General features: G+C 26.1%; 3 protein-coding genes across 4 annotated transcripts; 1 reads left to right on the top strand and 2 right to left on the bottom strand.

The window, feature by feature from the left end:
• Positions 1-917: 917 nt before the first annotated feature.
• On the bottom strand, positions 918-5,800 carry Pix (ATP-binding cassette sub-family E member 1 pix). The gene is made up of 9 exons (XM_083084512.1): positions 5,639-5,800; positions 4,144-4,369; positions 3,666-3,881; positions 3,369-3,576; positions 3,064-3,250; positions 2,576-2,982; positions 1,873-2,185; positions 1,554-1,788; positions 918-1,343 (listed from the first exon to the last, which is right to left on the bottom strand). The coding sequence occupies exons 2-9, from the start codon at positions 4,354-4,356 to the stop codon at positions 1,296-1,298; spliced, it is 1,827 nt and encodes a 608-aa protein (XP_082940638.1). The 5' UTR covers positions 4,357-4,369; positions 5,639-5,800; the 3' UTR covers positions 918-1,295.
• Positions 5,801-7,616: 1,816 nt separating this feature from the next.
• Sp34 (serine protease 34) lies at positions 7,617-13,950 on the top strand. Of its 2 annotated transcripts, none has more exons than XM_083084419.1 (8): positions 7,617-7,742; positions 9,107-9,303; positions 9,713-9,922; positions 11,614-11,809; positions 12,791-12,967; positions 13,062-13,228; positions 13,352-13,508; positions 13,594-13,950. In XM_083084419.1, exons 1-8 carry the CDS (start codon positions 7,706-7,708, stop codon positions 13,617-13,619), a joined length of 1,167 nt encoding a protein of 388 aa, XP_082940545.1. In that variant the 5' UTR covers positions 7,617-7,705; the 3' UTR covers positions 13,620-13,950. The 2 variants fall into 2 exon arrangements, with proteins under 2 accessions (XP_082940545.1, XP_082940544.1); XM_083084418.1 differs by having other exon boundaries at positions 9,104-9,303.
• Positions 13,951-14,749: 799 nt separating this feature from the next.
• LOC145963144 (facilitated trehalose transporter Tret1) lies at positions 14,750-22,772 on the bottom strand. Its single transcript, XM_083084833.1, has 7 exons — positions 22,593-22,772; positions 19,331-19,581; positions 18,762-18,964; positions 17,773-17,971; positions 17,124-17,412; positions 15,706-16,207; positions 14,750-15,393 (listed from the first exon to the last, which is right to left on the bottom strand). The coding sequence occupies exons 1-6, from the start codon at positions 22,675-22,677 to the stop codon at positions 15,798-15,800; spliced, it is 1,437 nt and encodes a 478-aa protein (XP_082940959.1). The 5' UTR covers positions 22,678-22,772; the 3' UTR covers positions 14,750-15,393; positions 15,706-15,797.
• Positions 22,773-22,977: the final 205 nt, after the last annotated feature.

Raw genomic sequence — 22,977 nt, 5'->3', positions numbered from 1 at the left:
ATCAATTTTACATCGAAACTATAATTTATTATTTTAGATTTCTGTTTCGACGATTCTTACTTGATTAAATGAATAAATTACGCGAAATATGCGCTTCGAGAATTTTCATTGCAATATATATATACATATATGTATATAATAATTTATGTAAATTGAAGTAGTGATCCAATACGCTTCGTATATTGTCGAATTTATTTTTTAAATGCAATTGCGAGTATTTGCGCGAGTGAGTGCAAGTGCCATGAGGAATTTGAGTGAGTGCAAGTGCCACGAGAAACAACAAAGAGAGCAAGAAAGAAAAAGAAGATTTAAATAACGGACGGATCAATGAGATATATGGTAAGTAATTAACATAAATTATTTATATAATATGTCATATGCCATATGTGTGAGTTTCTTAATCCTTTAATCATGGGTATGTATTCATGATATTAAATCTCCAAACGCAAAAATAAAATTTCGTTAACCGCTAATAATTATTAAAAAAAGTGCCCAACACGTAAGAAAAATAAATAAATAAATGAAATAAATTATTGAATGAATAAAATAAATAACTGTAGATAGACGCGAGATAACATAACGTAAACAAATGAAACTAATGAAATTGTCAATAAGCGATCGCGCGTATTTATATTTTTATTTATATTATTTATATTATCAGAGAGAAGACTGAGAGGTATCATGGTCCGCTTTCAGGTGATCTCTGAAAGTGATACGCTCTTTCTGGACATTAAAAAGAGGGTAACATATGTTACCCTCTAAGAACATTCGTGGACATTGGCTTTGTAGTTCACATTTTTAATGTCCAGAGGGCATATCCCTTTCAGGAATTATCTAAAAGCAGGCCATGATCATGACACCTCTGTCTTCTCTCTGATTTAATACATGTGGAAAGGATGTTTTGCACTATTTCGAGATTCCATTGTACACTACTGCAGCTATTTTTTATTTTCATATCGGATACATGCGAATTACATAGCTTAAATATACTAGTACAAAATCAATGTTCGTTTTTAATTTTTTATATACATAATCCATTTTATTATTTTGTTGTTATAACTTATATACGTATTTTGCATTATTTGTAGAGTAAAATAATTACTTTATTCACATAAGAGAATAATATTTCTGTTAAATAATCAATTCCAGAATATCATAAAACAAAGCATTAATATTTTATGATATACATTATACGTTTATTTCTGAATATCATTTAAAAAGTATAAAGATTAAAAAACTTCTTCAATAATATTTTATATATGCCATCCATTTAACTTGTAGAAAATAGAACGTATTTATTCTTCCAAGAAGAAATATTGTCCAGCCCTCTTTTGGTCTAAATCCTATAAAAAAAAGTTAAAATTATATATAAGATTTTATTTTATATATATATATATATATGTGTGTGTGTGTGTGTGTGTATGTGTGTGTTTATGAATACTATATGTGTATGCAAAAATATACACATTGCAATTTTTAATAAATTTTTCGCAAATATAATCTCAAAGAAATATATGAGAAACCTTACGTATATTAATAAAACTTATACATACCTTCACTGATTGATTTTTATTAATTCTTGGTCTAAAATTGTTGGGATCTCTTCTAAAAGTAATACCTAATAGCTTCAAAAATCTATTCATTCCATTGTATAAAGACTGAGGACTATGGGCAGTAGTTGATAGAGATGGTGTACCAGAGAATACTATTACACGATCAGCCAAGTATGTAGCCATAATGAAATCGTGCTCTACTACAAATCCTGTTTTCTTTGCATGTAATATAAATCTAAAATGTAAGTGCAATTCTTATAATTCTTATTTATTTATGCATATTGCGCATTTCCACAATCAAAAATATTTAATTAAATACCTTTTAATGACTTTTGCTGCAACCAAACGTTGTTCAGAATCTAAGTATGCTGATGGTTCATCAATTAGATAAACATCAGCTGGTTTTCCCAGACAAAGGGCTAAAGCAACTCGTTGCAACTCTCCTCCAGAAAGATTTTGCACTTCTTGATCCATAATATCGTCGATTTTCAAAGGCTTCATTACATCAGTTACAAATTGTGGATGCACATATGCATCTCGGACCTTTTCATGTAATAATTGTCTAACAATACCTTGAGATTTGGGACTTATCTTTTGTGGTTTATAACTGATATGAAGTTGAGGAATACTTTCTGCAAAGCAATAATTTTATCGTTTTATTTTATGTAAAATATTATATAATCTATAGACTTTTATCAAATATTTCATAAAAGTTTCCAAAAGTATAAAAGACAAAAAAGATATATTATTCATAAAGATATCTGTCAATTTTTCAAAAGTAAGATTTTTGCAAATAAAATTTTATTTTACATCTTTAACTATTTTATATATATATATATATATATATATATATATTAAAAATGGTACAAAAGATTTACTTTTATTATATATATAAGTCTTAAATAGAGTTAAATAAAATCTTAAATAAATTTGAAATAAATAAAATTTTAATTTTTTTAATTGCTAAATAAAAATGATTAATAATGGACTATACAATCTTGCATACTTATATTTAAGTTTACCTGAGCCATCATCTAATGCTAAGTTGCCAGCCAGCATCCTGATAAATGTTGTTTTACCAGTTCCATTTTCTCCTAACAGAACAAGTATTTCCGAATCGGTAAATTGTCCTTTTTCAACATTCAATTTAAAAGTTCCCATTGTTTTTGTCATTGTAGGATATTCATAATGATTCATGCGTTTTACTTCTTCTTCAGTTGCACTTTCTGCTACTTTAAATACAAGAGATTCTTCGCGGAATCGTAAATTTTCCGTGGGAACAAATCCATCAAGAAAAATGTTTATTCCTTCTCTTACAGAAAAAGGCATAGTAACGACGCCGTATGCTCCAGGAACGCCATATAGACAACAAATGAAGTCTGATAAATAATCCAAAACAGACAGATCATGCTCCACTACTATTATAAACCTGATATATAAAATATAAATATATTAAAAATTTAATAAAAATTAATATATATGTACAGTGTTTTACAAAATAAATCTTTACTTGTCTGGATGAATGAGAGATCTAATAGTTTTAGCAGCATTAAGACGTTGTTTGACATCTAGATATGAGGAAGGTTCATCAAACATGAAAATATCTCCATTTTGAATGCATACCATTGCACAAGCAAATCGTTGAAGTTCACCACCTGAAAGTGCTTCAATACCTCGATCGCGTATATGTAATAAATCTAAAAAAAAAAGAAGAAAATCTTAATAGAAGTATAAAATATGTAAAAGATTATCACTGCTTAAATAGCTTATATTTAGTTTTTACTTAAAACTATTATAATTAACATTATTGCTCACCAAGCATTTTGCAAATTTCCATTTGATTTTTGCACTCATCTTTTTTATCTAAAAGTTGCTGCACAGTACCTTTTACAGCTTTAGGAATTTGATCAACATATTGAGGCTTAATAAGTGCTTTTAAATCATCCTCCAAAATTTTAGTAAAATAATTTTGCAATTCACTACCTCTAAAGTGACTCAAAATTTCTGTCCAATCTGGTGGATCCTATCCAAATAAAAAAAATTTTATCCATTTTATTATTGAAAAACCATATATGCATATATATAATTTAAATCGACTTTATGGATACATACAGAATATCTTCCCAGGTTTGGTTTTTGCTTGCCAGCTAAAATTTTAAGGGCAGTAGATTTACCAATTCCGTTAGTTCCTACGAGTCCTAGAACTTCTCCAGGACGTGGAATAGGAAGTCTATGCAGTTTAAATGAATTTTTCGAATAGCGATGCGTTGTTTCTTTCTCTAAATTACTAGGAAGATTAATAATAGATATTGCTTCAAATGGACATTTCTGCAAGAATATATTTTTGTTAGTATCATTATTAAAAATTATTATTGCGTAATACTCATAAAGATAGACATTGTATATATAGAAGATATTTGAAGCTTGATAATATAATGATAATTTAATGATAATATAATTTTAAGGAATGTTTAAATAGTTAATAAAGAACATTTTATATATTTTATATCAATATTATATATAAATTGTATTATATTATAAGCACATTATGTGATATAGTTATGACTGAGAATATAGTTATAATTATTACCTTGACACAGATACCACACCCAATGCATAACTCCTCTGAAATAGCTGCTATTTTACTATTTGGGTTGACTTCTATACAAAGCTTTCCCATTCGTACTACAGGACATGATCTTTTGCATTCTTGTCTACATCGTTTCGGTTTACATTTATCAGAATTCACAATTGCTATACGGGTTAACCGATCTGTCTCTTCCATTGACTTTTTTGGCGGCATAGTAGAATATTAACTTAAGAAAGAAAAGAGAACTTTAAGTGCACAATTAAAATAAATTATATAAATATAATGTATACTGTAATATTGTTAAAATTATTTCTAACTTTTTTATGTATTCTAAAGCATAAATATTATGCAAATTATTATGAAGTAAGTTAAATACTTAAAATATATATAATTATAAGTATATAATTATAATATAAATATATATAATTTTATATATATATATATATATATATATATATATATATATATATATTGACTATCCATATTAAGTATATATGAGATTCAAGATATATGTGTGTACACAAATACTTTTAAATTTCTTTCATATGTATCTTAGATGACAGTATTTTAGAATTAAGTAACTAAATATATATAGTGTCATATGCACACATATATACAGATTCTCTCACTCTCTCTCTCTTCCTCCCGTCTCTTTTTCCTCACTCTAGAATATATATTAGAATATTTTTAAGTTATATATTATATTTTATTTAATAGAAATTGTGTTATATACATCTATATTTATATTTCTTATATTTCCAAATTATAAGTGAATTATAACATTTTTGTACAAGTTATGTAATATAAAACTTGCAATAAGTAAATAAAGTTTCTGTAACTTTCTTTTAATACATTTTTAAACATTTTTAAAATTGTTTTTCCAAAAATTTATTATATTTATTAAACCTATTATATTTTTATGATTAACAGAACGTTTTACAAATCTTTCCAGATAGAAAAATCAGCAGAACAACAGAAATTTAAATAAAGCTTGAATACAATAATGCATTAAAGACATATAACAAAGTATTTTAAGAATATAGAATATATATAAATTAATATATATAAATAAAGAATATATTATATAAATTACAATTAAGCATATAACACAAAATTAAAATAAGATATACAATAATAAAAGACTAAAACGATGATAAGTATAAATGAAATAAATTATTGTAAAATAATTCATATGAGAATATGTTCAAATTAATGCAAGCTGTTAAGATAATACTCCATATTATGAACATTGTATACTTTGCATTTTGGAGTAAATAAAATAATAACATGCAAATGCATTGAATAGTTAATTTATAATTGGATTTTAACTATTGTAAATGTAAAAGATGTTAATGCCATGCGGCTTTAACCTAACATTTTCTAAATGTTAGACCATACTTCAACGAAAATAAATCTCGAAAAGAAAGTTATCAGAAATAACACAGAAAACATATGTTACAATACGAATGACAGAACATAATATATCGATGCATACCTATTGTAAATTCTCAAAACCAATAATGTGGAAGCGATTCTGCTCAATATCTTCTGACTTTTCTAAAGGAATATTTGCTATTTCCGTGTTAACGCAAGTGCACAGTGCACGTAATGCGAGATGGAGGAACGAATCTTTCTAGGCGGGACTTTTGTGCGCACGCGTGAGTATGTCATCGACCATATGACGGATCCAGAATGCCTGCATAGCAGCGCCTCTATATTTATTTTAGAGCTCCCGAAACTACATAGTACATCTATTCCTTCGATGTTGGTAAAATCTTCATTTGGTGTATGTCCGTACTACATACATTGTGTAAGGATCAGAGAAGCACGGAAATATGAATTTAATAATATAATTTTATTAGCTGCGCGTGATGTCCTTTTATTTTAGCATATACTATGGGTAGCGTATATGTATAAATTATTATTGAAGTATTTTTATATGTATATGTGCGCATGTGTATATTAATAAAATAAATTTTCTCAATCAATTTTCTTAATAATTCTTAATTTAATAAGGAATAAAGGAGGCGCATCTGCAACAAATTGTTTCCCTTTTTTATTATTTTTAGAACAAATATGTGTATATATATTTATTATGCTACTGTAAATTTGTATACATAATAGAGTCTTTTTATTTAATATGCACAGTACTCATTATAGTGCATGCATTCGAACTTATTACAAAATGAAAACAATATGTATATGTATATAAAAAGTATCAAGCAATTAAATCAAATTAAAACTACTTATTTTACATTATAATACTGAATTTGTTCATATTTGGTTTTTATCTTGTATCTGTCATAATTTCTTAAAGATTCTCATAAAATATTGTATAAATTATGATCTAATATATCGCACGTATATTTGCTATTTGTCCTTCGAATCTACTTTTTTATTTCGTAAAATACTTTTATCTACATCAAAATTGGTACAAAATAGGAGTTTTATCATAATAACTGAAAATAACTTTATTACCTTTAATGATAGGAAAATATTTCCAAGAAAAATATTCAAGGGCAGTGTATGTAATTAGTAAGCACTTTTCTAAATTATAGTCTTTGCATTTGGCTGAAATATATTTTTAAATAAAAAATTATATATTTATTTACACACATAAATTAATTTCTCTCGCTATAATTGGTAAAATTTATACTTGCGCGCTCACATGTATATGTGCATATGTATATGTATTATTTAGATAAAAATATAATTTATATTTATAATTTACAATTTACTTCTATATACATATATTATAAACTATTTTTCCTCAGAATGTATTCTTTCATAGATATTTTAATTTGAAAAAATAAAGCCAAGAAATATAAAGCTGTTAAAAAAGGAAATGCTTAAAAGCATTGTATAGTGGTTGTTTGAAAGCATCGTACAAAATTGAAATAGATCTTCATGTAAAGAGTAACTGAAAGCATTAGAGGAAAAGATTATCAATTAGCTTGCTTTAATAATAAGCGAACTAAAATCTTTTAAAGATTATTCAGAATCACGATTTTGACAATATATGTTAATATTAAAGTAATTTGAAGAGAGGATGCTTCTTATTAAATTATATATACATTCAAAATTTAATATAGATCAAGTTATATGAACATAGCAAAGTTATTATATTTAAAGACAAAACATATGTATGTGCAAATTTTTTATGTTATTTTATTTTTTTTTATATTATATGTTAATTTTTTCATCGGAAATTGAAGCCACCAAATTTCCGACATTTGTATAAAATGTTAGCATTATAACAGTCATATTTAATACTTTTAGTTCTTATGCATGTGTGTAGAAATAAGAACAAAATGTAATTGGTATATACTTTTGTATTTTCGAAGTTTTGCAATTTCGATATTTTGCAATATCAGTAATGCGTATCGGCGTTATCATTTTGTGCAAAATAATAGAGCAGAATTGCTATTTCCAGGAAACAATTCCGCTTTTTTACATTTTGTTAGAGAAACTTGACACAATATATAATACTTTAGACGCTGCAAGCTACTTGTTTAATCATTTACGAAACTTACTTGTCACAATACACACTTGTATTCTGATTATGGCGTTTTGTTGGAAATTCTGTGGAAATATGAAGGGTATGTGAAAATTCGAAATAATATATTAAATGAATCGTATATGAAATAATTCAAATAATTATATGATTTTATTATTTATTATTATATAAATTAACAAATATAAATTAAATATATATAAATTATTTAAATTAAATTATTTAAATTAAAGATTGTAGAATATTTGTTACTTAGGCCTTTATTTATATGATTTAGAATATTTCTTGTATATTTTATATATACTCAAATATTTGCAACAATTAGTAGTATTGCAAAAATTAATAGTATTCTAGTCTAACTAAATGAATAAAAATACAATATGAAGCAAAATACAAATTCTATTATGTATTTTATATACTTCTAATTTCTATAGTTATATTATTATATTTTATTTCTATTATAAATAATGGATAAGGATAAAGATAAATATGATGCATATAAGAGATAATTATAAGAGGAAATTTATCTTTTATTCTTTTCTTGAAAAGTTAATTATAATGGCAATAATAATATTGCAATTATATCTTATTTATATTATTTGATTGTGTTTTAATATTTAATATTTATAAAATATATTTAATATTCATAAAAAGAATTTTTTACATGTTTTATATACTGTTAATATTAATGTTAAATAAACATTTACATATTTGTCAAGAAATAATTTTTGGTTACAAAAAAACTGTTTTTTAAATATTATAATCCATATGTCTTAATTGATATAACACGAAATATATCAATTATATTGTAGCAATGTTATAATCTTGCAAATTCTAATGTATATTGTACAGATATTGTAAGAATGGGATATGTATAATTGTGATATTTTACAAGAAATATTACAATAACATTCTAGAAATTACAAGAGTAATGTCCAATAGTTATTAATTATTAGTTTTTATGCAATGCGCTATCTATCTCATATTTATTTTAATCGTAAAAACTATATAAAGCTTGCAAAGAGCGCTAATAGTGTAATAATTATTTCTATAAATTTAATTTTTTGATATAATCCCAATACATAGGGAATTCAGATATTGAATTGATTGTTCGAAATCGAACAGATAAATGTCTGAATAAAAATCATTTGTTTATCTCTACTATTTATATATATGACAAAACTTAATGTAATTGAATCAATAACATAATATAAATTTAAATAATTTAAATTAAAAATCAATATTTTATTTTTTATATGTATTTATATGTATACTCTATTTTATAGACTTTAAATAAAGATAAACGAATGATATTTATTATATATATATATATATATATATATATATATATATATATATAAAGTGACAGAAACATGCAGATGTATGTATTATAATGTATATGTATAATAATTATATATAAAATAATTATAATTATTTTAATCAAAGCAGTTTTATTTGGCTTGCTGCTGCTTTTATTTATATTAACTGAGACGAAACAAAGTTGCAACTATTCGGGAAATTTAGAAATTGACAAAACATATCATGTGAATAATCCCAATTACCCTGAAAAAACCAAAGGAGAAGCAAATTGTAGGTGGCAAATAATGAATTATGTGGAAATAAATTGTAATGTTGATTTACCAACCGTAAGTTTGTATACAATTGTATGAATTTTTATGTAAATAATACATAACATACATATGTGTGTGTGTATGTATATCTATATGTGTGTTTTGTTTAAGATTCACAGAGAGATTTATTATTCATTAAAAATGCATAAGCATCATTTAGCAATTGAATTTATTTAAATTATATATGTATATATATATATATATATATATATATATATATAATATATATAATATTATATATAAATATTGTATAATATTGTATATAAATATTATATAATATATAACATTATATATTAAATGTAATATTATATGTAAGTATTATATATATATATATATATATTATATATGTAATAATATGTAATAAAGTTATAGACTATGTATAGAAATAGAAAAGAGAATATAAATAATTTAATATATTTTATAGAATACTACGGGATGTGAACAACAGAGTCTTTCTATCCAATTTGAAGGAAAAGAAGCGCTGCCATATTGTGGTAAAGGCACAATTACTATCGAAGGAATAAATCCGATTATAACATTTTTTTCATCACGTCACTCGCAACCAGGTAAATTTTTTTGCACAATTCAAGCAAAAAAGGTTCATGGAAATTGCAGCTGTGGTAAAAAAAAACCAGTAAGTTTAAATGCATTTTGGGAGGATGCAATATATATATATATATATATATATATATATATATATATATATATTAATTATTATATAGGTTATTAATTATTTATTTATAATTATTAAATATTAGTTTTATAATATTTAGCTTATAATCAACTATAAAGTTGTTTATTAATAATATTTTAATTCGATTAAGTCTTCAAAAGTTAATCATATTTCTTGAATTAGAAATGTTACTTATTTAGAAATATAAAAATAGACTTGAGGAATCTTAATACCATAAAAAATTTATATATTAAAACAATATATGCATTTATCAATAAATATTGTAACAAAAATTATATATTGCAAATCAAATTTTTGATGCAAATTACATATAACAAGTTGAGTTTATCATTCAAATTTATAAATATTTCGATTCTGAACTCTTTAATATTTCTTATATCTCAAACTCTATTAGGTGCAAAAATTGTTGTTGATTAAGTTTGTTCGATTATATATATATAATATAAAGTTAACTATAGTAGTCAGTTGATAACATACAAAATTCGTTATAATAATGGACAATAGATCGTTATCTAACATGAAATTTTTTTCGAAAGTTTACTATATATTATTTACATCAAAAAAACATTGTTAATCATGTTAAAAGAATAAAAAATCATTAAAATTTTAAGAATAATTACAATTAATAATTTCATATTAGAACTTATTCTAATTAATTTCTTATTCAAATTTAATTAATTTTTCAGTGAGAAAGCCTATAGAGAATATACATATATATGTTTATACAATTAATTAACATAATATATATGTAATATATATATAAAATCTTTAGGTTTTTAAATTAACATACAAAACAATAAAGTCAATCATATAAATAATGGAAATAACAAATAAAAAACGAAACTTATAACTCAGAATTAAATGCGGTAATTTTAAAGATCATTAAATTTCTTGATAATAAGAAAATAACAAGAGTTAAATAATTCTATATTGTTTTGCAAGTTTTGTCTTTTAATGTATTTGTAGAGCAGCTAGAATTTATTTGCACATTTCAACCAAATTTCATGATTTACGCTCATTGTTTCTCTCTCGCCATCCGCGCATCGTAACAAATCGTTAGATACGCGTAATTAAGGAATACGACACTTAAAATTAATCGTAGGGATATTTGTAAGACACAAATGTAATATAAGACAATATTTTTCTAATAATATTACGAAATTTCTTAAAATCAAAATTTTTTCTTCGATATTTTACATTTTATTAATAATACATGTAATATGTAATATGTAACACTATACATATTTTTTTCTTTTATCAATTACAAATATGTTCTGCGATAATTCTTAAGTTTTTGATATGTATATTGACATTTTATTCAAAGCTTAGTACTTTGTCACCGCAGATGCTGCGCTCATTCTCTCACTCGCTCATTGCTTCTCTCGCAAACTCGATCATTATAATAATAATAAGTTAAATAAGTTAATATAAAATCTTGCACAATAAATAATATGATAAGCTTAACTTACTATATATAATTTATATTGAAAAAGTTTGGTATATAATATTTAATTTTCGTTAGAATTTTAATATGTGTCCTTTTTAATCTTCGTATTAATCTTCTTCAAGTCTACTTTTATATATGTATTTGATTTTATCGGCGAAACCTTTCGATTAATTTGCTTGTGTAGACTAGAATAGTAGGTGGTAATGAAACTGGAGTAAATGAATATCCTATGATGGCTGGGATCGTTAACCTGCAGAACGAAATATATTGTGGTGCTACTATAATATGTTCAACTTACGTACTGACGGCAGCTCATTGTCTAAATAATAAGACTCCTAAAGAAATTGCCGTTGTTGTTGGTGAACACGATGTATCTACAAGTAATCGTTGAAATAAGCATCTAATTAGTATTTAAAGTATAGAATACAGATAAACGTTTATGTGTGGTCGCAATAATACAAACATAAGTCATATAATTCTTTTTGTATCTGTAAGAATACAAATATAATTGAAAGACAGAGCTATAATAAAATTAAATATTGACGGAATTTCAAAGTGATGTGCACAAGGAAAAAGCCAGAGAAAGATAATCACGCACAAAGCTATTTTTAAATTTTTTGACAAAAGTGAATTAGTATATTATACGAATAGAAATAAAAAGAAAAAGATACCTCAATATTTTCTTATAAATGCATTATTAAAAAGTTATGTTGACGATTTAAAATATAACAAAAATAGTAATGAAAACTTGTTTTAATTTTTAATGTGTAAGAATAAATGGACGATATGCTGAAAGTATTAAAAATAATCATACTGTTCCATTTCGAAATGGTGCTTTTATCAATACAAGATTAATACGATTAAAAAATTGTCTCACACAACTTATATAAACATAAATATCATTAATTTATTCTTACACTTTATTATCTATATACTAACTAGCACAAGTTCGTCATTCTTTTTATATTTAATATTTCTTATATAACTTTTCGTAAAATATTTATAAACATTAATAGATATTTCTATGCAATACTTTTTTTTATATGTATTCAAAAAATAGTAATACAATATGATCGGATGATTTTGGGGAACGTGTAATTTATATAGATACTTTTTATTACAAAAATTGTTTGCGCGCATGAAAAAGTTAAATTTTTCATATTTGATTAGAATCGATTTTTTGTTATAAAAATATTTTGATAAGTTTTAATGTTTAATAGCAGTTTAAAATATTGTATATATACATATATAGAATATGTAAAAATGAACAAAGTATTAAGTAATCATTAATATTAAGATTTTTGGAGAAACGCAAATTTTTTTGTATAGATTTATATATGTATATATTATTTCGCGGGTAGGTAAAGAGACCAATGCTGAATTGCTTCGCGTGATCGAAATAGTTAGACTCGATGCAGAAGATATAGCTCTTTGTAAGATTAAAGGCGTTATAAAATATAGTGCTGAGGTTGGTCCAGTCTGCTTACCTTTTCAACATAGTTGTGACTCGTTCGGTGGTGATTTTGTAACGGCATTGGGTTAGTACTTTTTAATTATTCTTATTATTATTACCTCTCATTACATATATTAATATCGGTTATTGATTTTATTCTAATACTATTCAATCATCAGGTTGGGGTTTATTGGAATATGCCGGCCGCAAATCTGAGGTGCTACAAAAAGTACCCTTAAATGTGATAAGTCTAAAAAAATGCGAAGAAGCTTATTCTAATAATAATGATGTTAACATAACTAGCAAAAACATATGCACTTACACTCCGGGAAAGGATACTTGTCAAGTAAAAAAAACATTTTTTATTGCTTGATTGTTATTAATGCAAAGATATGATTATGTATTCAAGAACAGTGATATATAAAGCATCTCAAAGTTATGACATTTTTTTCTATATGCTTTGCCACAGATGGACAGCGGCGGGCCTCTCTTATGGAAGGATCCTACTACAAGAAGGCTTGTATTAGTTGGTATAACATCTAGAGGTGTAGGCTGTGCTTCAGACACACCAGCTATGTATGTACGTGTAGGAGCTTACATAAATTGGATAAAATCTCACACAGATGGTAAGAATTGACAAATAGGCAAATTAGAAACATGAAAATGTCATCGCAATAAAAGATAAATTTAATATCATGTTTTTTATTTTAGGTTGTCAATTTTGTGGCGTAGAGTAATCTCTTTACATAATTATTTCACAAGATTATGATGACTCTTTATCATCAATAAATCGATGCTTCGTAATTTTGCAGAAAGATATATATGAAATGTATGCACTATAATATCATAATAACGTGTTTATATTATATTTTATTTTAATTATATAAACATAATATTCATTATGTTTGCTTCCATATAGAAAATGGTTTTTTTATTTAATGACATCATTTCTTTGGCTGTTCATAGTTTAATGCTTTTTATTCTTCCGACATGTTTTTTGTAACCGAAATTTCTTTTGTTCGAGAAAAGAAACAATAAAGAAAACACTTTATGGAAACTGAAGCATAATATCGAAGAACATATTTTATTTACACATATCTAAGAAACATGATACTCAAGAACAAGAATTAAGAAAGGAAGTGTTTATTGAAATTAAAATAATATACACTCATGGACATGTACATGCACATAGAGATAGATTCATATGCGTGTGTATGTTGTGTGTCAGTATATATATATATATAAAGTTAAATTGCTAAGCAAGCCGTGTATGCTATCTTTGAGAGCAGAACTTCTAATTAAGTACTAAACTGAGATTACATTATTCCGGAAATTAATCCAATCAGCACGGAGACATGTAAAATGTTTAAAAGTTTTGAAATGTATCGGTTAATTGCTTTCGCGAAATTTGATCTCAATTCAGAGAATTTCGGGAACATTTCCGATTTTATCCACTCTTCAAAAATCTACAATGATAGCTGATTCAAATCAAACTCAAAGTGAAGATACATATATGTGTAACATTTTGCTATTCGATTTTAATATACGTTAGTATTGATAAGTTGAATTCTACAATTTAATTTTCAATAATTAATATACTGGTTATATTTTACAGATTTTTTTGTGTTATATACATCATCTCTCTCTCTCCCCCCTCTCTCCCCCTCCCTCCTTTCCCTCCCACCCCCCTCTCCCCTCTCCCCCCTCTCTCCCCCCTCTCTCTCTCTCGATTACACATATATTTATTTATAATTTTATATATATATAATGACATATGCATGATTATATGTATAATATTTAAAAATTTTCTTTATATATATATATATATATATATATATATATATATATATATATATAATTACAGGTATCAGAAATTATTAGAATTCTAATCAAATCAATCTTCTTTGTAGTCAAATTACAATTATAATTTCTCTAATAAATTCAACCAGAAAAAATATTATTACAATATAATGTAATGAGGTAATTTTTACCAGAATTCTGATTTTTTGATTCAATTTCGAACAAATTAATTGGTTGAATTTATTAGTTTTCCAGTTCGTGCGATCAGATGTTTTTTTCAGTGTGATTTACATTTAATCTGCATTTAATTTTTAATCTTTGCATTCAGTTACGGTAACCGTATAAATCATGTTTTTCTAGATATATGGTCAACTGATCGCATTTGCATTTTTGCGAAATGTAACGACAAATTCGATAATGTATAGACAAGATAGCACGTAAATCAATAGTCTTTAAATTATTCTTCGATTCTGCCAGTAGCTTTTGCAGTCGTGTTATTTTTGTCAAAAGGCTGGACGAGAGAGAAAACTGTCGCGTAAGTACATCTGTTAGCGATATTTCAGCTCGAAACAAAATACGACAGCGAATTTCCGTTTTCTGGCAGAACGCCAGAACGTGGATGACGTGGATGCTGCATCCAATATCGCGATTGCAGAATGAGGTAATATGTTTTCTTGCTGGATCGTCATATTTTTATTTGATGACTGATGGCTAAATCGACAAATTTATTGAGTACGTTTTCTTGAGTTGTCTTGTATCTTAACTCTAATATTGGCTGATTTATCGAATCGAATCTTTTATGATTATTCATTGCAACAGCATTAATTAATGATTTGGAATTAGCTCATACAATACCGTATATTTATTTGTCTGATTTATAAAATTATAATTTTCTAAACTAGCTTTTTAGTTCTTCTGACAGTTTGAGTGAGCTTATATTAAATTGCAAAATAAAATCAGTTTTTAGAAACAAAAATTTAAAGACTATTAAATTTAAGATTATTAAATAGCTACTGTACTCACTGTACGATATATTAAAAATATTTTGCAGTAAATTTTTCTTCAAAATTGGCAGAAAATTCTCATCTCTGTATTTCTGTAATTCATTTGATATTTCAAGTTTGCTCTTCGCTATTCGTTTCTTCTCGTCTATTATCGATGCCAAAACTCTCTTGTATTTTAGCCAAACTGTGACCGCGAGTATCCTTTACAAGAAGGGCGCAAAGGATTCCGGCTAGCCAGCAAAAGCCAGCAAAGAGCCACATGGTCTTTGTAACACCGAGAGCATCCAGCATTTCTCCAAAGGTCATCGTTGCTATTAAACATAACAACCAATTGAAAGTGGCAGCACACGCAACGGCAGTCTCCCTTATTTGCATTGGAAAGATATCACCCAACAGCGCCCATGATATCGGGCCGACACCGATATTAAAAGCGGCAAAAAAAAGGGCTGTCCATGTCGGCGGCATCCAGAAATAAATATCGTCGTATTCTGGATCCTGGTCCCTCAATTCATAAAACCATCCTGAAAATACATAATCAGAAAAGAGATTTTATTCTATGTTAGTTTCATGAAATTTACTGCTAATATATTAATATTATTTTATTTTCACAAAAAAGTAAGTAGGTTTTTACGAATTATTAAAATATGAATGATTCTGCATTCATGTAATAATATTTGCTACAGATATCAAAACGAGTAGCATTATTAAGTGGAAACAATATTTTTTATATTGGAACATAGCCATAATTTCTGTAGATATATTTAATAGACGTGATGTGGCGATACTTTTTTCAAAAACTAATTGGAGGATGCAGTGTTCAATTAAACCAGTAAAAGACTAGGTTACACGGTTTATAACACGTATCTATAACACGTATCAATATTTATAAGCAAAATAAATAAAGATAGCTTTTTTGTAAAATTGTAACTCATTTCGAAATAGAACGTGATTAAATACTGTCTTAAGTATTTTTATTATATTGCGTTTTCATTTTTCAATATAAACATACTGAAAAAAGAAGTTAAACTAAATTTTCCTTGCAAAGCAAAAAAATTGTAAATTGAAAATACTGATGACAAAAGAATTTTCAGCTACTTTCTTTCTCTCTCTTGACAAATTTTGAATTTTATACATTATTTACCTTTGTTACATGTATCACTTTTAATAAAAATTTATATTTTATTTGAGAGAGAGAGAGAAAATTCAGAGAATTTTCGCAAAAATGAAAAGATTAATGAAATCTTTTTTGTTATAAAGAATTTACAAATTACAATGAGTTATAGCATAATAAGCAATATCTTGATTGACATTTCATTTTCAGCATGCATTTATTTAGAATATTATGTTGTCCGTAATAAAATGCTTTAAATCTTTAACCATTATTGTAGTTATTATCTGCTTTAATGAGTATTATTATCATGATCGGAAATTGTTTACCTAACAGCATCAAGAACAGTCCCATAAGCATCGAAGATGTAATTAGTAATATTCGACGTCCGACCATATTTATCAAACTCGTAGCTAAGAAACAAGACAGTATTTGTATGCTGCCAATAACGATGGTTTGCTCGCTTGCAGTTAAATCGCCTGATCCGCCGACATTGAAAAGCGTCAATGCGTAAAAGATCATAATATTAACGCCGCTCAATTGCTGGGCCAAGAATGCGAAGAAACACGTGAAGAAGGAACTTACGATATATCGATTTTTTAAGATACTCATTGTGCTCTGTAAAGAAAAATTTTATATTTTAGGGTCTCTTAATGATAAGTTATAGGAAACAAATAAATTTTTATAGAAGAATTAAAATAATTTTTACATAGTATTTTATTTATATCATAGTATCTTTTATAATGCTCTGCAATAGCATTTTGTTTCTAAAGATCTTTATATTAATTTACAATAACTACTAAATACTAAACTTAAATTGATGATCATGTTTTTTAGAGATGATCATGTTTTTTAAAAATAGATTATTTTAATGAAATTTGTTTTATGATGATCTTATTTTTGTAGTTTTATATCTGTATGGGTAATATTATAAGTATAACTTTTTGGATAGTTACCATAAAAAATTAAACATTTTACCTTTTTTGAATGGTTTACAATAGCGAGATATTTTAATTCTTTCATTTCGACGTCATCTTCATAAATTTGGCCACGGTACCATTTTAGAGAATCTCTGGCTTTAATTTCGTCATTCTTCATAAGATAATAGAGAGAGCTCTCAGGCACTAGATTTATTAATGCAATCAGGAGGCACGTCACAGCGCAGATAAAGCTATATCTAATTATTAACGATTCATAAGTTTTCCTGAAGTTTAATTCTGATTTAATTTCTATATTTCACATAATTGATTAAGATTGATATAAAAAATATGCGATATCGCTAAAAATGTGATAACAAATGCATGAATGTGTGAATATTATTTATTGATAATTATAATTAAGTTAAAGATAGTATATATTAATGTGCTATTAATATAAAAATTTTATTATCTATTTAGCACAGGATATAAATGAGATTCGAATAATCGATAATTGAATAAAATTTGATAATTATTGATTTGATAATAAGATTTAATAAGTTTAAACTTTGAATAAAATTTATGAAAATATAATTAATGAATTTAAAATGATAAATTTGAAATGTGATTATTATAATTAAAATTAATTAATGATATAATTCATTAATCAAATGACGATTAGATGCGAATAGAAGCCGAATCGCAATATTTAATATTTTCAGAAAATCAATCTCTGCCATGTGTCATATTTCTTTTAGATAATACCATTAATAATATCAATAATTATACAATTTAATTTCAGATGTTTTTATACCTTTCTTTTCTCTCTTGGAAAAAATTGAAAGAGAAAAGCAAATGAGAAAAATATTTAATCGCGACTAGCTGAATAAAAAATTAATGATATAATAAAGTTTCAAGAATTGATTATCTGGACAATATTTAGAAAATATTGCACGTTATCAACGTGCTTTTCTAGTCAGTAATTATTATTTGATTATTATAATTAAGTTTATAAATTTTGCGTACATCACATCAATATTGTGTAAATACCTCCATATAGCATCGTGCTCCTCTAAAATATGGGCGACCACAAAAGCATACATAATTCCGCAGTTGATCAAGAGATGAAAATACATAAGAAGTTGTTCTCGTAAATTTTTATCTGCTATTTCCGCAATATAAATTGGAATTAGAATGCATAATGCTCCACCACTCACACCACATATCAGCCGACCAATTATGAGAAGCAAAATCTATGAAAATATTTGATATATTAATAATACATATTTAAAAAGTTATAAATTACATATAATTTTATACATAGGATTTTTATATTTGTAGCATTAATATAAATTTTTACAAGTCTCTTCTTTAAAATTTAATACAATATTTTATTTATATATTAAAATTGTGCTCCAATATTTGAACTAATTTGATCATTTTCCGACGTTAAAATGAAATTCAATAATGAGACAAGGTAAAATTCGTGCTTCATGCTTTAAGACTCCTTTAATGACAGAGGGCAAATTTGCTTTCACTTTAATTTCATACAGTCTATTATATGTAAATGGCATTTTGGCAGAACTTAAGATTTAACAAAATGGCACGTGAAAGCATACTTTCTGGTCGGCCAAGCAGATAAACGTCCACCCAACGATAAATCCTGGCATGGTCAAAAATATGATTGTGGTACGGCTGAGATACTTCATAAAGAAAGGCACGAACATTACACCGATACAGGCACCGGCATTCAAGATACTACCGATAAGGCCAATCTCGATACTGTTAGCGTTTAAGATATTTCGAAGGACCTCTCCTGCGCTAGAATTCCAACCGAGTGTGACACCAAGAGCGAAACCACCGAGAGAGGCTAAATTTTCAAACGAAAGGGTTGTTAATTTACTATGTAGTAAATTAAATAAACTCTAGAACATCGCCGATATATATTACTAGCATATCAAAAATTTAAATTTACTTCAGATAAATATACTTGATTTTTATTATTGTCTTTTTATAAATATTATAAACCAAAGATTCTTTTTTATTTAAATTATATTTATTTTAATTTTATTTATTTTTATTTAAATTGTATTTTATCTTTTTAGATTATTTATGTGTAAAAATTTTATTGTGTTGGTATGTATATACATGCATATGCATTGTGCGTGTGTGTAATTTATATGCATAAATTTCTGACACATTATCTGTTAATGATGGATTTTTGATGATACTTGAAAAAAATCGTTTTTAAAATGTTTAGACTATATAATTGGCTAAAGTTTACGTTTTTAAATACGATATATCTCGCAGTAATAAGGATACTTTTAGATCTTTTTTATCGATCTACTTTTATTTTATTTTAATTATGAACATATTTTTATAATAATATTAAAAAATGCTTCTTAATATATATGCATACACATAATGAAAATAGTTATCTAGAAAAATTTAATTTGCATAGAAAGCATATAATCTTTATACAATTTTTAATTCATAAATATATATATATATATATAAAACAACAAAATATATATATATATATATTGTATTGTTACATCCGCAGATCGATATATATTCGAATTCCGCGTAATTAACAGACTATCGCATTCATTCTTGCTCCATAGCAAATCATAAATAGCAAACATTATTTAAGAAAAGATAATTTTAATAAAGCTAAGGGGATAAGATAATTAATTAATTAGCAAAGCTGTCCGTGCAACACGACTATACAACTTGACAACAGTTGTCAATCTTCAAAGATGCTGCTTTTGTTGACGAACAAAAAAGTACTCGGAGACAATCTCTCGAAAACGAGTACATCGGATATCAAATGTAGCCTTGAAAGAGCTTCACGTAGGGATGAAACGTAATACACTGCTCTTTCTTTTCAAGATTATTGTCGCGACAATCAATAACCAAAGGATTTATTTTATTGGTGTGTGTTTCACATCAATTTCAGAATTCTTAACAAATCTTTCTGTTCTATCTTGGGCTCCTGCCTAAATTATCAAGTGAAATGTCATACTTAATCAATCGATCATTACATCAACTCTATAGTGTTTCGATAAGGCTTCTTGCTTTACTTTGGGTCCAAGTTATTGAGCAATCCACCATACTGGATCTAATCTACTACCAACTTACTTTAACGTTAGTTTCAGAGAGCAAGACGAATTGCTATTCTATCTTAAATTGCTGTTCAAATTACCAAGTAACGCGTCATATCTTATCCGCTATTAATTCTACAAGTGTTCCATCTCAAACTTCGTTTTGATGCAGACACGTTATTGTCCTTGGGACTTTTTGGACAAGAGAAGAATATACAGAACACTGGATCTATCCAGTGTTCTGAAAGAATTTCTCAAGTCCCAGTTTCAACATTTGTCGTTGAGAGTATTAGACAAGAGGGGACTATTCAGAACATTGGCCTTATATATGGATCCAGTATTCTAAAAGAATTCCTATAGTCTCTGCCTCGGTACTTGCTCTTTGTCCCACGGAAAAATCACGGATGAAAAACCGTGGATGAGCTTTCTTTGAAAAAAAGAAGTAGTCTTTTTTCTTCTCCAAAAAGGCTCAATTTCGCATTTGAAATTTTTGCATTCATTTTTTCTGAATAAAAGACAATAATTCTTTGCGAAAGCAATCTCGTCTTATTTATTTATAAGAAATTATTCAACATCTTTTTAAATAATAATTATTTTGCAGGCTATGACTGTGTAATTTAATTATCAACTTTGTCTCAATTGTTCATTTTTTGTTCTTTTAATTAAGAATTAAAACATGTATGTGGTAGGATACTCTGCATATTTGCTTAAAAGTTGTATTCAAAAACTTTACATAAGAATTATGGTTATAGACACAGTTCTAATTAAGAACGTTTGTAGTACTTGTAGTACTTGTACTTGTAAACAACACATATACATACACGTGCGCGTGTACTGAAAAGTGTAGAAAGAAAGAAAGGCAAAATAATACCTTTTTTAAAATAATTAATAAAATAAAAATGTGTGATATATATAAATTATGAGATGAGTTCGATATTATATTATACAAGATCGTTAGAAATTATTCAAATTTCTAGAAAATGTAAATATATTCTAAATATTATATATGTATATATTATATATTTTATATATTATAAATATATTATCTATGTAATTTGGCAATTTTTATAATCGGTTTTTTTCAAAAGTGAAGTTTTACACAAAGGATATTTATTCTTTTTGACTTAATTTGGAATAAAAAATCACCTTTATTTCGTATGTATTATGATTTCAATGCAATTTGTTTGTTAGTCGTATAATTATTTTTGATGTAAATTATACGGACGCATTTCATAACACTATTGTTTCCGGAGTTTCCGAATTGCTGCAGCTGCAGCACATTTATTGTTTTTTACGGTCACTCCATTATTGTAGTTGCTCCATTATTCTGTTCTTGCTAATTGGCAATCAAGCCATTAATTTGATTTAAGCATATGATAATGCTTTATTTATCGAAGCTGGAAAATTTTTCTGTCAGTTATTTTAATGTTCCAAAAATAAACGGCAAAGCATTGTGTAATAAATAAATTAAAATTGTGCTATTGAAATTCTGTATAATCATTTATTTTATATATAATTATTTATTTTTATATAATTATTTTGAGCTATTGAAATAATGTATAATTAATTTGAGATAATAAAATTAGAGTCTATCTTTGTAGAAAAAATATTATTTCAACAAAAATTCAGAAGAATTTTTAATTTAGTATTTTTTGGTATATATTGTTTTAACTCTTGAGTAATTACTTTTATTATTATTTTATTCAATATTTATTTAATTATTATTAATATTTTGCAACTTAAAATGATCGTTAAAAGCAGTATTGTCTACATTTACCTATAAAAGCAGCAATCCGCTGATTCCAACGGTGGATTTTAGTACCGTCAGTGACTTCGGAAGTTAATGTCGATGTCATTTTCATAACTAGCGTGATGAGCAATGCTGTCTAAACGTTATCGTAGTTCTCCAACTGTCAACTACTGATATAAGTCGATTCGAGAGAATTCAGTTGCATGACTGACCACACAGGCGAGTTCAATATGAACATATCGATTTCGCGTTTAATATATGACCGGATGTTTTGCCAAACTGTGTTTGTGAAATGCCTTGATTCGTGATTTACTACAATCGCTACAAAAATGAACACTTTCGGGTGTAATTGCTTACTATAAGCTTTTCTTATTTTTAAAGAATATTTAGTAATTCATTATATATTAAGAAA

Source organism: Camponotus vicinus, unplaced genomic scaffold (assembly GCF_025532165.1).
Source record: "Camponotus vicinus isolate PSW18456_S1 unplaced genomic scaffold, iyCamVici1.0 SCAF_12, whole genome shotgun sequence".
NCBI lineage: Eukaryota > Metazoa > Arthropoda > Insecta > Hymenoptera > Formicidae > Camponotus > Camponotus vicinus.
This window is presented reverse-complemented; position numbering and strand designations above follow the sequence as displayed.

Excerpts from the sequence above, each read along its gene's own strand:
- Pix (XM_083084512.1), bottom strand. The coding sequence starts at position 4,356 with ATGCCGCCAAAAAAGTCAATGGAAGAGACAGATCGGTTAACCCGTATA. Across the intron at positions 3,577-3,665 it reads CAAACCTGGGAAGATATTCT|GATCCACCAGATTGGACAGA; the intron begins GTATGTATCCAT and ends TTATTTGGATAG. Across the intron at positions 2,983-3,063 it reads TCTCTCATTCATCCAGACAA|GTTTATAATAGTAGTGGAGC; the intron begins GTAAAGATTTAT and ends TTTATATATCAG.
- Sp34 (XM_083084418.1), top strand. The coding sequence starts at position 7,706 with ATGGCGTTTTGTTGGAAATTCTGTGGAAATATGAAGG. Across the intron at positions 9,304-9,712 it reads GTAATGTTGATTTACCAACC|AATACTACGGGATGTGAACA; the intron begins GTAAGTTTGTAT and ends TATATTTTATAG. Across the intron at positions 9,923-11,613 it reads GCTGTGGTAAAAAAAAACCA|ACTAGAATAGTAGGTGGTAA; the intron begins GTAAGTTTAAAT and ends TTGCTTGTGTAG.
- LOC145963144 (XM_083084833.1), bottom strand. The coding sequence starts at position 22,677 with ATGAAAATGACATCGACATTAACTTCCGAAGTCACTGACGGTACTAAA. Across the intron at positions 18,965-19,330 it reads TCTGCTTGGCCGACCAGAAA|ATTTTGCTTCTCATAATTGG; the intron begins GTATGCTTTCAC and ends ATATTTTCATAG. Across the intron at positions 17,972-18,761 it reads GAGCACGATGCTATATGGAG|ATATAGCTTTATCTGCGCTG; the intron begins GTATTTACACAA and ends GTTAATAATTAG.